At 39.3% G+C, this 14,915-nt stretch overlaps 1 protein-coding gene across 6 annotated transcripts in view; it reads left to right on the top strand.

The window, feature by feature from the left end:
* The window catches only part of USP37 (ubiquitin specific peptidase 37), an 86,167-nt gene extending 71,254 nt beyond the window's left edge, over window positions 1-14,913 (top strand). For all 6 annotated transcript variants that reach the window (XM_032354807.1, XM_032354805.1, XM_032354804.1 and 3 more), the window contains 6 exons: window positions 2,672-2,838; window positions 5,754-5,814; window positions 7,853-7,968; window positions 10,112-10,181; window positions 10,618-10,756; window positions 11,456-14,913. In XM_032354807.1, coding sequence (XP_032210698.1) covers window positions 2,672-2,838; window positions 5,754-5,814; window positions 7,853-7,968; window positions 10,112-10,181; window positions 10,618-10,756; window positions 11,456-11,543 — 641 coding nt within the window. In that variant the 3' untranslated portion in view covers window positions 11,544-14,913. The remainder of the gene's footprint in view (window positions 1-2,671; window positions 2,839-5,753; window positions 5,815-7,852; window positions 7,969-10,111; window positions 10,182-10,617; window positions 10,757-11,455) is intronic.
* Window positions 14,914-14,915: the final 2 nt, after the last annotated feature.

The following is a 14,915-nucleotide window of genomic DNA, read 5'->3' as shown; positions in this document are numbered from 1 at the left end:
TTATCCCATGGTTATATTTGTTCCCATAGATCTTAAGTAATGTTTGTATACATCTGATAATCTTGTCCTGAAGATAAATCTGTCTTGTTTATCTCAAAGTAAACTTCCTTGGGGTGCTGAGTGGCTCAGTTGGTTAAGTGTCTGCCTTCAGCTCAGGTCATGTTCCTGGAGTCCTGGGATGGAGCCCCGATCCCCACATTGGGCTCCCTGCTCCGCGGGGAGTCTGCTTCTCCCTCTACCCCTCTCCCCTGCTTGTGTTCTCTCGTGTTCTCTCTCTCTCTCTCTCACACACACACACACATATAAATAAATAAAGTCTTTTTTTTTTTTATGGAAACATTCCTGATTGGTTCTCTGTCACATGGATAGTATAATTTAGGATTGTGTGGGGGCACATTGATAAATGGAATGCTGAGAATTATTAAGAAAAATTCTACCTCTGTCACCTTTTTTTAATTGCATATATTTTGGTAATAAAAGTAATATTTATCTTGGCCCTAAAATAGCAGCCTTAACTCCCAGATCTTTCTTCCACTTGAAATGTTCAACATCAGCTAACTTTGAATGCCTCAGTTCCAGATTTCCAGAAGCAATCTGATTGGTTGACTCAAATATCCATTCCTGGGGCAGTAAGCTAAGGCCAGAGGGACAGGCAGGGTCAAATAGACTTCAGAGCTGTCCCTTCCAGACTATGGAAATGACTGTTGCTCTAAGAATGGAGGAACGAAGAAATTACTGACATCTTCTATATTATTTTTTTTTAATTGGGATCATATTGCTCTTACCCTTAATATATCCTGAGGGTTTTTCTCTTTTAATGAGTATTCAGAGTTGGTTTTAATGGTAAATATTCAGTCAGCAATTCAATATAATTTAAAAATGATGAACTACTTACTTAGAGTCTAAAATTAAGATGCTATAAATTTCAGGGATGCCTGGGAAGCTCTGTTAGTTAGGTGTCTGCCTTCAGCTTAGTCATGACCTCAGGACCATAGGTCCGCTGTTGGGCTCCTTGCCCATTGCAGAGCCTGCTTCTCCCTCTGCCTCTCCTGCAGTTCCCCCTGCTTGTGCGCGCACTCTCTCTGACAAATAAAATCTTAAAAAAAAAAGATGCTATAATCTTCAGACTTTATAGTCTGTGCTGTGGAAAAGTGTCCATCATTTAAGTAGTTAAAATGCAGTATTAGGGCAGGTAAAGCACATAAACTGTGATTTTATTTACTTACATACTTATTTTTATTTTTAATTTTATTATTATTATTTTTTTCATATTTATTTATTTTAGAGTACAAGTGAGGGAAGAGAGGGAGAGAGAATCCTAGGCAGGCTCCCTGCCCAGTGTTGAGCCCAATGTGGGGCTTAATCTCAAGACCCTGAGATCATGACCTGAGCCGAAATCAAGAGTCCAGCGTTTAACTGACTGAGCCATCCAGGCACCCCAAGCATAAACTGATTTTAAAGCAGTCCATATAAAATGAATCTGTAAAGGTAATTCTTGTTGATAAATTAAATTCTTTTTATGAGAATTTCCTTATTAAGATGAGAATTTTTGCTTCTGTGAAGTGTTAGAGAAAGAGAAAGCCCGTATCTGTCCACTCTTATCTGTATTAAAATTATAAGGAAATGTTGCTCGTCTCACAGAACAAAATCTGTTTCACCAAAACAAAATCATGACTATACTGTTTATCCTAGCTAGTTGTGTTCTAGAGATTGAGAAGGAACAAGAAGAAATGAAAGATTAGTTTTTTTCTTACCTCCTTGGAAGAATGTTTTAAACATATATACTGTGTCCTATATTTGTGCAGTACATAAGGTGTTTATTACATATTTCATGTAGCTTTTTTGCTTTAGAATACATACAAGGCTTATTTGATTATTAATGTGAAAATATGCACTCTTGGGGCGCCTAGGTGGCTCAGTGGGTTAAAGCCTCTGCCTTCGGCTCGGGTCGTGATCCCAGGGTCCTGGGATCGAGCCCCGCATGGGGCTCTCTGCTCAGCGGGGAGCCTGCTTCCCTTCTTCTCTCTTTCTGCCTCTCTGTCTACTTGTGATCTGTGTCTGTCAAATAAATAAATAAAATCTTTAAAAAAAAAAAAAAGAAAATATGCACTCTTTTGACATACAGTTTAATGATGGAAAAAATCTCAGTATTAATGTAATCATTGTAGCCTAATTCTTATTTCATTTACTCTAAACAATACTTTGTTCCTAGTACTTGGTCATGTGACATTTATGACTGGCTGTGAATATGGCTATTCATTCTCTCCATCCTTAAACGATAATGCTTCTGATTGGTTAAATTTCAGATCCATTGCGGTAGATCAGTGATCCTCATCCAAGAACAGTTTTGTCCCCCAAGGAACATTTGACAGTGTCTGTCATTTTTGGTTCTCAATACTCGGGGACAGGGGTGCTACTGGCATCTCGTAGATAGAGGCCAGGATGTTGCCAAACATTCTGCCGTGCATGCAACAGCCCCCTCAAACAGAATGTCAGTAGTGCTGAGACTGAGAAACCATGAATCAGATGTAGTAAGATAAGTCATGTGTCTCAAGCAAGTTACGTATGAGGCTCAGGTAGATTACTCTCTGAACAGTAGATGTCACTGTAGTCCAGAGATTTCAGTTTATTAGCCAGGCTTTCCCAGTGATGTCCTGTTCTGCTTCCTCAGATTCTGCCAGTTTTACTGAGATAACCAAAGACTGTGATGAGAATAAAGAAAACAAAACTCCAGAAGGATCTCAAGGAGAGGTCGATTGGCTCCAGCAGTATGATATGGAGCGTGAAAGGGAAGAGCAGGAGCTTCAGCAGGCACTGGCTCAGAGCCTTCAAGAGCAAGTAAGAGATGATTATACTGCTATTTTCTCCGTACCTGTCTTCCCCAGTAATAACAACAGCTAATGTGTATTAAGCACTTACTGTGTGTCAAGCATTATTCCAGGTGATTTACATACAGTAAATCATTGATACATCAAAACAAACTTTGTTTGGAGCTTTGCCTTGGGTGTGAAATAGAAACAGGGATAGTCCTTTTGGGTTTTGTGGGTTTTGTTTGAAAATCCAAATGCAATAAAATGTATTGTTGATAACCTCCCATTACTATAGTTCATTCCTGGCTAAAAGCAAGGTGGGTTAATAGAAATAATTCCCCAGTCCAAGTTTGTTTTGCAAGCTATAGAAATAACCAGCGTACCACCATGGTTTTGTCACTAATATTTTAAGGCATTGAAGTGTTCTCAGCACTTTCTCACAATGTGAATCCTTTCCTGTGAATTATTTGAAAATGAAATTCTCAGGAATATTATCTGAAATTTCATATTTCAGCCATTGACTAACATTTATCTTTTCTTATATAGTAATCTATTTTTCATAAGATTTTATTTGTAAGTAGTTTCTACACCCAAAATGGGGCTCTAACTCAAAACCCTGAGATCAGGGGCACCTGAGTGGCTCAGTGGGTTAAGGCCTCTGCCTTCAGCTCAGGTCATGATCCTGGGGTCCTGGGATCGAGCCCCACATCAGGATCTCTGCTCTGCGGGGAGCCTGCTTCCCTTCCTCTCTCTCTCTACCTGCCTCTGCCTGCTGTGATCTCTGTCAAAATGAATAAATGAAATCTTTAAAAAAAAAAAAAAAAACCCTGAGATCAAGAGTCGCACGCTCTACCAGAACCAGCTGTGCATCCCATATAATAACCTATTCTGAAACGTTTAGTTCTTCATGCTTTATTTGCCAGACCTGGTTGGTTGCAACCATTGCAGTTGCCTGAAGTATCTTATCTGACTGAAAGGTGATGTCTTCACGGCTGTCTAATCCAATGTAATGCAAGTCATGTTAATAGGAAAAGTTTACTAGAACTCCTTAGAATAAACACAAATTTTTAATGTTTACAAATAACCAGGTCAAGAAATTGCTTTTGACTTAGGACCCCTGCCTGGCTTAGTTGGTGGAACATGTGACTCTTGATCTTGGAGATGTGAGTTTGAGCCCCTTGTTGGATGTAAAGATTACTTAAAAATAAAATCTTTTTTAAAAATCTAATTTTTCTAGAACAGTGGGGTTCAACCTTAACTACACATTAATATCATCTGGGTGGTTCTTCCCCTCAGGATTTCTGATAGAATTGACCCTAGGATGTGGTCTGGGCATCTAGATTTCCTTCCTTTTTTTTCTTTCTCCTCACTCCCCTGTCCCTCCCTTTCCTCCTTCCTTCTTGCTTCCTTTGTCTCTCCCTCTCTCCCCTCCCTCCTTATTGCTTCCCTCATTTTTTAAAACTTTCCGCAGTGATTCTAGTGTTCAGTCAAGGTTGAGAACTGCTGCTTTAAAATGATTTCAGAACCAGCTGTTCTGTATCCTTTTATTTACAAGAAGTACCTCCCTAGCCTCCTGGCCATCAAGTTGCATTCATGTCACCCATTTGATAAATAATGGATAGTGATCATTTGTTTTAGAAAACTTATTTTTAGTCTAAAAGACCAAGGTCTGATTTCTTAACAATAGTTTCTTATAGTGGAGAAAAGAGAAAATTCAGCACCCCTCTTCTTCATATACAAAAGACGGGGATCCTGTTTTTTGTCAGCTGACCCAGTTAAAACTATCTTATAAACCTATTTCCACAGCTGAGAAATATAAGATGAGGTTTCTTTAGTTGTGTACCTGCATCATTCTGTTAACAGCTGGAAGACTCTTTCACCACCTGGGTTTCCACATAGACTTGAGAGCTGGATAAGTTTAATCATATTTCTTCTTAGAGAATGTCTGTTTCTTTTTTGAATACAATGTTCTTGCTCCCAGGACTTTAAGGCAGAATAGCTTATTCTGAGCTTATATACTTAAGTAACTTTAAAAACAAGTCTAGACTTGAGAAAAATATTCTGCTTAAATTACATTGTTTCTTCATTTGTGCATGAAGTTTGTAAATTATATTTTCTCTGCAGATAAGAGGGAAAATTTTTTTACAGTCAACATTTCCGTATTTTCACAATTAGTCATCCATTTGAGACATTTTCAAAGGTACTTGTTTTCCTAAGACAACCTCAGATGTATTAGAGAAATAACAGCCCACAGACAACAAATTCATTTCGTTTTCACCACGTATCTAGTATGTATCTTGTGTGGTTTTTTTGTTTTTTGTTTTTGTTTTGTGCTGTTTTGCCTGTTAGGTTTTTTTTAGCAAGAACAAAATAGAAGTTTTTGAATAGTGGTCTTGTGGAAATACCGTTTGTCATACTGTCCCAGACTCGGGGCCAGTGACGTGCTGGAGCCCACTCGCCGTCAGCTCAGGCATACTCGCCACCTCCCAGCTGCGTGCTTAGCATCCCTTCCATGGCCTCAGACTGGCCATACGTAGTGGGAGTGTTTACACCATGAAAACTGGCAAAGGCTGTAAATTAGAGGAAAGAAAACAGAGCCATTTGCCAAGTAGATCCTGCTGTGTGCCGGGTATTTCAGGCATGGAAGGAGAGCGGGTATTACATCACAGCGTCTCAGTGAGTGGCTTTTGGTTAACAAGTCAAATGTCACTGACTAGAGAAGATGGCATGTAAGCCTTTTTAACCCCCAAGATTATGTTTTAGAGGGCAGCATTGAAAAAAAGCAGAGAATTTCTCCACACCTCTCAAAAGTTCATATTCCAAACATTCATTAGGTTATGGAAAACATTATTAGAAAATACTTGCAGAACAGCTCGTTTTATACTCCTTAAACAAGTTTATTCAATACCTTTTAAAACCTTAGTTGTGTTCTTATCCCTTTAGGAAGCTTGGGAACAGAAAGAAGATGATGACCTCAAAAGAGCAACAGAGTTAAGTCTTCAAGGTGTGGAAATTATTTTAATTACATTGTTTTAATGGTGAAATGTATCACATTCAGAAAAGCATGTGAAATATTATTTTTAATGATTTCATTTTTTTAAAGTGTTTGGGGGGTTATCATAGAAGCAATACCACCTCAAATATCCAGGATATTAAGTATAGTTCCTTTGTTTATTTGAAGTTTTCTTCTCCCTGAATAGATTGTTTCCTCCAGCTGCTCTGTCCTGTGTGGTTATTATGTTCTTTATATTTATTAGAGACTTTCCTCAGATACCTAGTAGTCCTTGGCTATAGGTTCATGATTAAGAAAAGGAGACTAAAAGGTTGGTTGGAAGCCCTGAGCACATGAATAGCTAGAGCTTGTCAACTCTTGAGTTTTTACAAGGCAGAACTGTTTTGGGGATGATGTTACTGTTATTTAGGCCTTTCTCTTGGGCTGGTCGGATTCCTAAAGAAGAGTTTTCTAATCTCTTGCCTTTGCCTAAAAGTAAAAAATGTGGCTGCCAAAGTTTGGGAGCAAAAGAGAGCATTAGGGCTGGAGGTCACATTCATCTTGCCGTATGCAAACTGTGGCCGCCTCTGCTGTTTTCAGTATGTGCCTGACATCCCCTATCCAGAGACTGTTTCGTCCTCTCCAGAGGTTAAAATTCCAGACTTCTTTCATTGCTCAGCAGCATGAAGTGGGGAGAGAGGGGATCCTGGGAGTGTGTTTCTCAAATTCTTGTCATCAAATCCTTATTTTTGTCTCCTCCTTAGCCTCCAGTTTAAGGGTACCTGGTAACTTCGAAATTGTATGTCTTTTGAACAAGATGTAAATTGGATTGGTTCTCAGCTTTTCTGTTACTGGTTTAAGATTTGTCTTTGGTTTTCCTAAGTCTGCTAAGTCAGGCACCATCTGCTTTTTAGCTTCCTGAATTCTGATGTTACAGTCTCTTTTTCTGTTCTTCCCATTCTTAGGTGTTCATGTCTTATAAATAACTCTATGCTGTGATTTGAGTGGAATTAATTGTATTTTAAAGCAAAGAGACACTTAAGTACAAGTGATTCTGGGGTTTTTCTGTTTAAGATTTTATTTATTTATTAGGACATGAACAGGAGGAGGGGCAGAGGGACAAGCAGACTAGACTCCCCACTGAGCAAGAAGCCCAAAGTGGGGCTTGATGCCAGGACTGTGAGATCATGACCTGAGCTGAAGTCAGCCTCTTAACCAACTGAGCCACCCAGTGCACACCCAACCCTCCCACCCCCGTGATTCTTTATTTAAAGTCATTCATAAAGAAGGATTCTGCCAGTGGAAACACTTTATTTAGAAAAAAGCAGATCTTGAATTTAGTTGTTAGTGTAGTGTATTTTAGTGAAACTTAAAGATTAAATTTCCAGGGAGACCTGGGTGGCTCAGTCGGTTGAGTGTCTCCCTTCCACTGGGGTTGTGATCCCAGGGTCCTAGGATTGAGCCGTACCTCAAGGGAGCCACTTCTTCCTCCCCCTGCTTGTACTCTCTCTCTCTCTCTCTCTCTCTACCCCCACCCAAAGAAATAAATAAAATCTTTTTTTAAAAGGTTAAATTTCCATTGTATTTGTTAAGTTTCAAAAGATGTAATATTGAAGAACATGAAAAGATACTGATTTTTTTCATGGTCCCTTTTCTGTATCATTTGTATTTGCTGGGAGCACCTACAACATACACCAAGTACTTGAAATCTAACACACAGTTTATATAATGTGACATTTAGTGAAACTGGGTTATCTGTGAAATCATAATCCGTTTTTCAGTTGTATTCCTTTCTTGTTAGCATTATATCCCTTTCATATAAATTTCTTTAAAAGAAAAGGGACATTTCTGTTTTAGATACCTGTTACCTGAATTGTTACTTCCCAGAGCAGGCTGGGTAAATTGAAACCCTAATAAAGTTTTAGGTTTCCTTAGGATGATCAAATAAGTAGCCCAAGCTGGGTTTTTTTTGTTTTGTTTTGTTTTTTTCTTTCTAATCATATCATTTGTGTCTAGTCTAAGAACTTTCACAATACTTTGTATTCTGCAGAATTTAACAACTCTTTTCTGGATTCATTGGGTTCCGATGAGGACTCTGGCAATGAGGATGTTTTAGACATGGAGTACACAGAAGCCGAGGCGGAGGAACTAAAAAGAAATGCAGAGGTAGGCTGCTTAACTCCCTAAGGAGGATTGTTCAGGCTGCCGGCATTACTTCTCCTGCTGTTTTTCTTCCAAGGCCCCACTGCCGGTGTCCGCTGTGGCAGTCATCAGATGCTCTTCACTTGTCCTTTGCTCATTTCTTCCTTTCATTTTTTTACACTTTAGATTTTATTTACTTATTTGTTTATTTAAGAGAGAGAAAGAGCCTGTGGGTGAGGGGAGGGGCAAAGGGAGAGAGGGAAAGAGAATCCCAGGCAGGTTCCTTGCTGTACCCAGAGCCCAGTGCAAGGCTTGATCCCAGGACCCTGAGACCATGACCTGAGCCAAAATCAAGAATTGGACACTTAACCAGCTAAGCCAGCCAGGCGCCCTGCTCCTCATTTCTTATACACAAGATTCAAAATAAAATGAAACAAAACTAGAAAGATATCCCGACTCTCTCTTGTGTTAGGTAGTAACTGAGTAACATGGCTCTCGATGTCACACACACACACACACACACACACACACACACACGAATTCACCCATAGTTCTGCCAGAACACACACACACACACACACACACACACACACACACACACGAATTCACCCATAGTTCTGCCAGAACTGTATTATTTTTAAAGTGAAATAACAGAACTAGTTGGTTGTTACTTAGTAAAAACTACTGGATTAATGACATTAAACTAGAATATGTTATAAACTTTTTTGCCCTTCTTTTTTCCGAAAAATTGCCTTTTTACCTACCATTTACCAATTTTTTTTTATCATTTTAATTACATAGAACTCCACTATCCTAACGCGACTACCGTTAGCATTTTTACATATTATTTTGTTAGCCCTACATCCAAGTGTGCTTTTCAAACTTCATAAGTACAGGGATGCCTGGGTGGCTCAGTCGTTAAGCATCTGTCTTTGGTTCAGGTCATGATCCCAAGGTCCTGGGATCAAGCCCCACATCAAGCCCCACATGGGGCTCCCTGCTCAGCGGGAAGCCCGCTTCTCCCTCTGCCACTCCCCCAGTTGTGTTCCCTCTCTCGCTGTCTCTCTCTCTCTGTCAAATAAATAAATATTTAAAAAAATAAAAAATAAAATGTAAGCACAGTTTTTATTCTGCTTAGATGTAAAAGATTACTTATAAGAATTTTATTTTTAATGGCTGTATAATCTGTATTGCCTCAAATCAACATACTGTTTATTTCATTTAATTTTTAACCACAAATATTTAAGTTTCTGTTGTTCTGCTGTAATAAAGAGTACATTGGGAGGTTTCTGGCTGGCTCAGTCAGTAGAGTGTGCAACTTTTAATCTCAGGGTTGTAGGTTCAAGACCCATGTTAAATGTAGAGATTACTTTAAAAAGAAAAATCTTTAAAAATACATTGAGGAACTGTGGATAATTGTAATATTTTCTGTATTTAGGATTTTCTTCTTTGAGTAAACTCCCAAAAGTAAATTACTGCTTCAAAGTTGAGAAACATTTTAATGGTTTCTGGTTTACATATACCTATATTCCTTCCCCAAATTTGTACCTTATAGTGCTACCTGCAGTGCATGAATGTCACTTTCCAGGTTTTTACAATTTTTCTACTAGCAGTATTTCAATAGCATTTTAAAAAATATTTAGAATGTACAAGTTTATCTGTAATCCCTGCAGCACCACTACAGCTCTTTTCGTTTTGTTCATTGTGTTTTCCAGTACTTAATCATTAACATACCTGCTTTTCTAGAGCTGTGGTTACCGTGTGCATTCATGTGGGTTTGAAAAACAAGTGAACACGTTGCTGACCCACTAAATAATACTGCATTGCGTTGGTATCCAACTGACCACTCCACTGCTATTGGGCCTGTGGTTAGTTCCAACTTTTCATTATTAGAGATAATGCTACAGTGAATGCTTTTATACATGTACTCTTTTCTCTTTTCTCCTTTGGAATTCTCCTTTGGAATTTCCTAGGATGAATTCTTAGTTGGAAGTAGAATTCTTGGGTCAAAAGGTTTGAAAAATACAAGCACTGGATTTTTTTTTATTGAATTTGACTACACACACACTGAAACTCGGCCATGTTCGCTTTGATAATAAATTTAAATTTAGTGTTTTGCTTTTATTCAAATGAAGAATTAAGGGTCGTGCCCACTTGTGTTTTCCAGACAGGAAATCTTCCTCATTCTTACCGCCTCATTAGTGTCGTCAGTCACATTGGTAGCACCTCTTCTTCAGGTAGGTGGACATTATGATTTCAGCATTTTACAAATGAGGTAGCCAGCGTTTCCTCCCTGTTAGTTTGCTCTGTGCCTGTCTCCGTGAGCTAAAAGTTGAATGCATCAAGAAAAAGTTTTAAATCTTTCCTTTGATCACACTCCATGTGAATTGTGTTGAAGGTGCAACTTTCTTCTTTATTTATAAATGACCCAAATTCCCCTTTCTGTTTGTATGTAAATATATATATATGCAGACATATATTTATCCAAAAAGTTGTGCTGGTGTAGTATATTTCTCCCTTAAATTCCTGTGCATTTTTCTGACTGGTTCTTAGAAATGTTGTCGGGGATAGGGTGGATGGGTGGCTGTTTCTCTCTCTCTCCAAAACTTCCTATACCTGAGAAAAATGCAGTGTGTTTTAAAAACCACAATTTTAAGATTTTATTTATTTTAGGTCACTACATTAGTGATGTGTACGACATTAAGAAGCAGGCGTGGTTTACTTACAATGATCTCGAGGTGTCTAAAATCCAAGAGGCTTCTGTGCAGAGCGATCGGGACCGGAGTGGTTATATCTTCTTTTATATGCACAAGTAAGACACTGCCAGGTCTGGAGCTGTGGGCTAAACATCTCCCAAACTCTTCTTTTTCCTCCTCCCTCCCCCCCCGTAAGGACAATCAGTTATTAGTTGACAATTTTTTACTTTTGTTATCTTTGCTTAGGGCTTGTATGTTGATGTCTTTTTTTTTTAAAGATTTTGTTTATTAATTTGAGAGAGAGATCACAAGTAGGCAGAGAGAGGGGGAAGCAGGTTCCCTGCCAAGCAGAGAGCCCCATGTGGGGCTCGATCCCCGGACCCTTGAGATCATGACCTGAGTTGAAGGCAGAGGCTTAACCCACTGAGCCATCCAGGCTCAGTGTTGATGTCTTAACTCCATGTTGATTACTTATCTCACAGTAGTGTTGAAGTGTGGAACTTGAGACTGTTCTGTAATAAAGCTGTCCTCTCGTAAACCTTTCTGGTCTTCCAGTTACAGCAGCTAGAAGATCTGAGTTCCGTGGATGGCTGGGAACTACATAGCGTTGTTACCAGGGGTAGCCAGTGCCGTTGTGCCCCCAGTGTTCTCAAAAACTCTGCACTTGGGGTTAAGATAGTGATCAAATGAATGAGCTGCTTATTTAATAAAATTAGGCACCAAGTGGGATTGTGCAGGCTTTATCATCATCTTCTGTCTGTCCTTCGGTTTTGCTCACTGAATATCCTGTTTTGTTTCTTGTTTGTTTTTTTAAGGGAGATCTTTGATGAGCTGCTGGAAACGGAAAAGAATTCTCAGGCACTTAGCATGGAAGTGGGGAAGACCACTCGTCAGGCCTTGTGAGGAACAGACTTCTGGGTCGGCAGTGTGCACTGCGTATTCCTTCTCACTGCTGCCCACCTCACCTCACCTCTGCAGGAGGAGAATTCAGAATTCTACTTGATGCGGGAGCAACAAACAGCTCAGGGCCAAACCAAAAGACGAAAATTGCAATTATGTGGAACGCTCCATGCTAATTGTTTTATGGAAACTTTGGTCTCACATCTGTAGCTGATAACCTCTCTTTCTCCTATAAGAGTGGCACTTCCTTTTGTCTTAGGAATACATGTTGTAAATATATATATTTATGTACATACGTATGCACACACATAAATGTGGAATGAATGGAGCCTTAAAGAGTTGGGATGAGCCACCGCAGTATGCCTGCTCAGAACGAATAGCACAGCAGTTTGGAGAAGAAATGAAGGTGTCAGAGTCCATTCACCTGAGAGAGGTGGAAAGATGTACATATCAGTTGGCATTTAGCTTTTCTGTTCCTTGAGTAGTTTCACTCAAGTCTATAATCTTTCATGTGTGTTTCTTATTAGTAAAGTTCACTGGAAAGCCAGCTCTCCATGTTACACTAATGACAGTTTGTCCTCCTTGCAAAGGAGAGGCATTTCTGCCACCTGACGTGAGGAGCTTTTTTGTATAAAATTACTTCATGGATTTGTAACGCTTTTGCTGTTTACATGCAGTCCCAAGAAATGGATTGTTGGTGCTCTGGAATGGGTTATGGTCCCGTTTGGTATTCATTGTACACTTTGTATTTTCTTTAAAAGAGATATCTTTCACACAGTATATTCATTGTATGTCATCTATATTATTATGGTAGTGAAGATAGAATCTTTTCCTTTTCTTCTGTGTCATTCTTCCATGGAGCAAGCATTGCCCTAAAAGATCGCAACCAAAATTTTAAGAGGTAAGAAAATAATATCCCAGTTGGGATTCCCCAGCAAGGACACTTGGGGATAAGGAAGAATGTTGGCATCTGTCTCTCATACATGGAGATGTCAGGCTGAGGATTCTTGTGTGAAAGCTAAACACTCGGGACCACGCAAAGCCCTACTGCAAGTGGGAAATTAAGTATGTGAGCTTAGGATGAAGCTTGAGCATTTAATCATTTGCTGTCTGTCTTTCCTCTTAAAAACAGGATGAGAATGAGAACGAGATTGGTTTCAGTAATCCCAAGAACCAAAAGATAACAAAGGTGTATAATATATTTTATCTTTTTAGGTGCTCCGAGTTGAGGCTAAGCAGTGGTGCAGCAGTCTGTGCCACAGTAGTCAACTCAGCTGGCATGACCAGCGTGGATATTGGGGCGCCAGGGAAGCCACAAAAAGAATGAGTTCGAGGGGTGAATTCTGTCCACAGAATAACTTTGTAAGCCCGGGAATCATTAGGTTTGCACAGTTAAGTGTAGCAAAATGAAACCTTCAGTATTTTCTTTCATTTTTTACTTTTTTTTTTAACAACGAGGAGGGAATTCTTGGTTCAGTTCTGAGGTAGGGACAAAAACCACCTCAGCTTTTCAAGGGGAACAAACATGTTAAAGTCCATCATCACAGAAGGTGCAATGTCTTTTCTAGAAGAACACCTTAAGAGAGCTCTAGACCCCACACTTGGACATGTTCTGACATAGTAACTTGTTCTAAAATTCTTGGTTTTTAAATTGTAAATGGTCCCCAGCACATTGCTTAACTACAGATGAATGTTCTGCCTCCCACCGTGTACCTACACACTACCACAGTGAATGTAGTGAAAGGGTGTGCTGGTCCGCTGCACGTGAGCAGAATAGAGTAGAGGAAAATACTTGGTTTAAAAACAATAGCTTTTGCTCGAAAATAACTGGTTTTTTCCCAGATGAGTGATGTGGTGATCAAATTCAATAGCCAGTTAGGACTTTTCTCCTGCGTGTTTGCATTTGAGAGCTTTGAAAGGTGCTGTTAGAAATGACTGGAAACATTTTGAAGTGGGGATGTGTTAGGGCATTAAGAAAAAAATAGAAATGATGTCATAAGCTCCATGCCCATGAAGTGCCCTCATTTGACTTGCTTTTTGTAGCCTGTGTGTGTGTGTGTGGTTTAGAAGTACTCATGGCTCAGAAACCTGGTTGGATTTCATCTTCATTTCTTGGGCTGGACTTGCTAGTTGAAAATAGGTTACTGAGGTCGATGAATTATCTTAACTGCTAATATGCTTGCGAATTTGGGGCTTGACTTTTTCTTGGTAGCCATGCATTGTTGTCCGTGTGTCAGGGTCCCTCCCTCCCTGTGCTCCTTTATCCCATACCCTTTCACTTCGCTTTAGTTCTCATTTGGGTTCATGACTACAGGTGGACATTTCAGCTGGACCGCATTAAAAGGGTTTATTGTTTTTTTGAGCTGGTTGTATATATTTAAAAATTGTAAGTAGATAATATATTATTTTTTTGCACAGTATGATCAGTTTGCTCAGAATCGGGGAAATGGGGCATTTGATTGTGTTGGCGCCGGGAAGGGACAAGTCAGAGAGGGACAGAGTGCTTCAGTCCCAGGCAGCCTACCCAGTCACCTTTCTACTGAAAATACCAAAAATGGTTATATTACTTTAATTGACGTTGAACTGGAACTTGACAGCACTTCCTTCTGCAGACAACTGATCTTAATTGAAATTTTTTGGAAGGGAAAACTAAGCTAAAGTTCAAACTTACTGATTCTTATCACCTAGTATTATGGAGAATTGGAAACTGCATGTGGCCAGGTGGCTGCCGTCCCTAATTAGTAGCCATGACTGTAATTTAGGCCCGTGAGAAGACAGACTCTGTTTTGCAGGGAATGTATTCACAGGTGTGTGCACACTCCTGCGCTTTGTCTCAGCGGGATAGAATAAGAAGCAGCAAGTCCATGAATTGTTCTTCTATTTATATTTTGATTCCAAAAGCTATTTGTTTACTTGCCATGGGCTGTTAATGTCAGGCCTCACTTAATGGCTCAGTAACATGTAATAAATGTAAATGTGTTTACATTTTTAGAATTATACAGTGATACTTACAGAACAGCTGATTAACTCTGGGAGGCAAATACTAGACTACATTTCTTTACTTCTCTTCTTGTTCAAGTGTAGAATTCTTCCAAAAGAGAAACTTTAAGAATTAAAACCTCAGCAAGTGAATTCATGAATTTACTTACTCTTCCATAGTGCGGTACCGTTATGTAACTCTAAAAACACAGCTCTGCAGGTGTACAGCTACAGACACAGTCATATGATGAAAATTATTTGGAAACACCTGAGAGATTTTTGGCAGCATCTGTATAGTTGAGTGTTGAGCAAGCTTGGGGGTGAGGTTTGGAAACATACAGAAAGAAATTTGTAAACTCATTCCTGATCTGAGAAGACTTTATATTATAACAAAAA

Source organism: Mustela erminea, chromosome 8, assembly GCF_009829155.1.
Source record: "Mustela erminea isolate mMusErm1 chromosome 8, mMusErm1.Pri, whole genome shotgun sequence".
Taxonomy (NCBI): domain Eukaryota; kingdom Metazoa; phylum Chordata; class Mammalia; order Carnivora; family Mustelidae; genus Mustela; species Mustela erminea.
The sequence above is the reverse complement of the archived record's forward strand: the minus strand, read 5'-3'. Positions and strand labels throughout refer to the sequence as shown.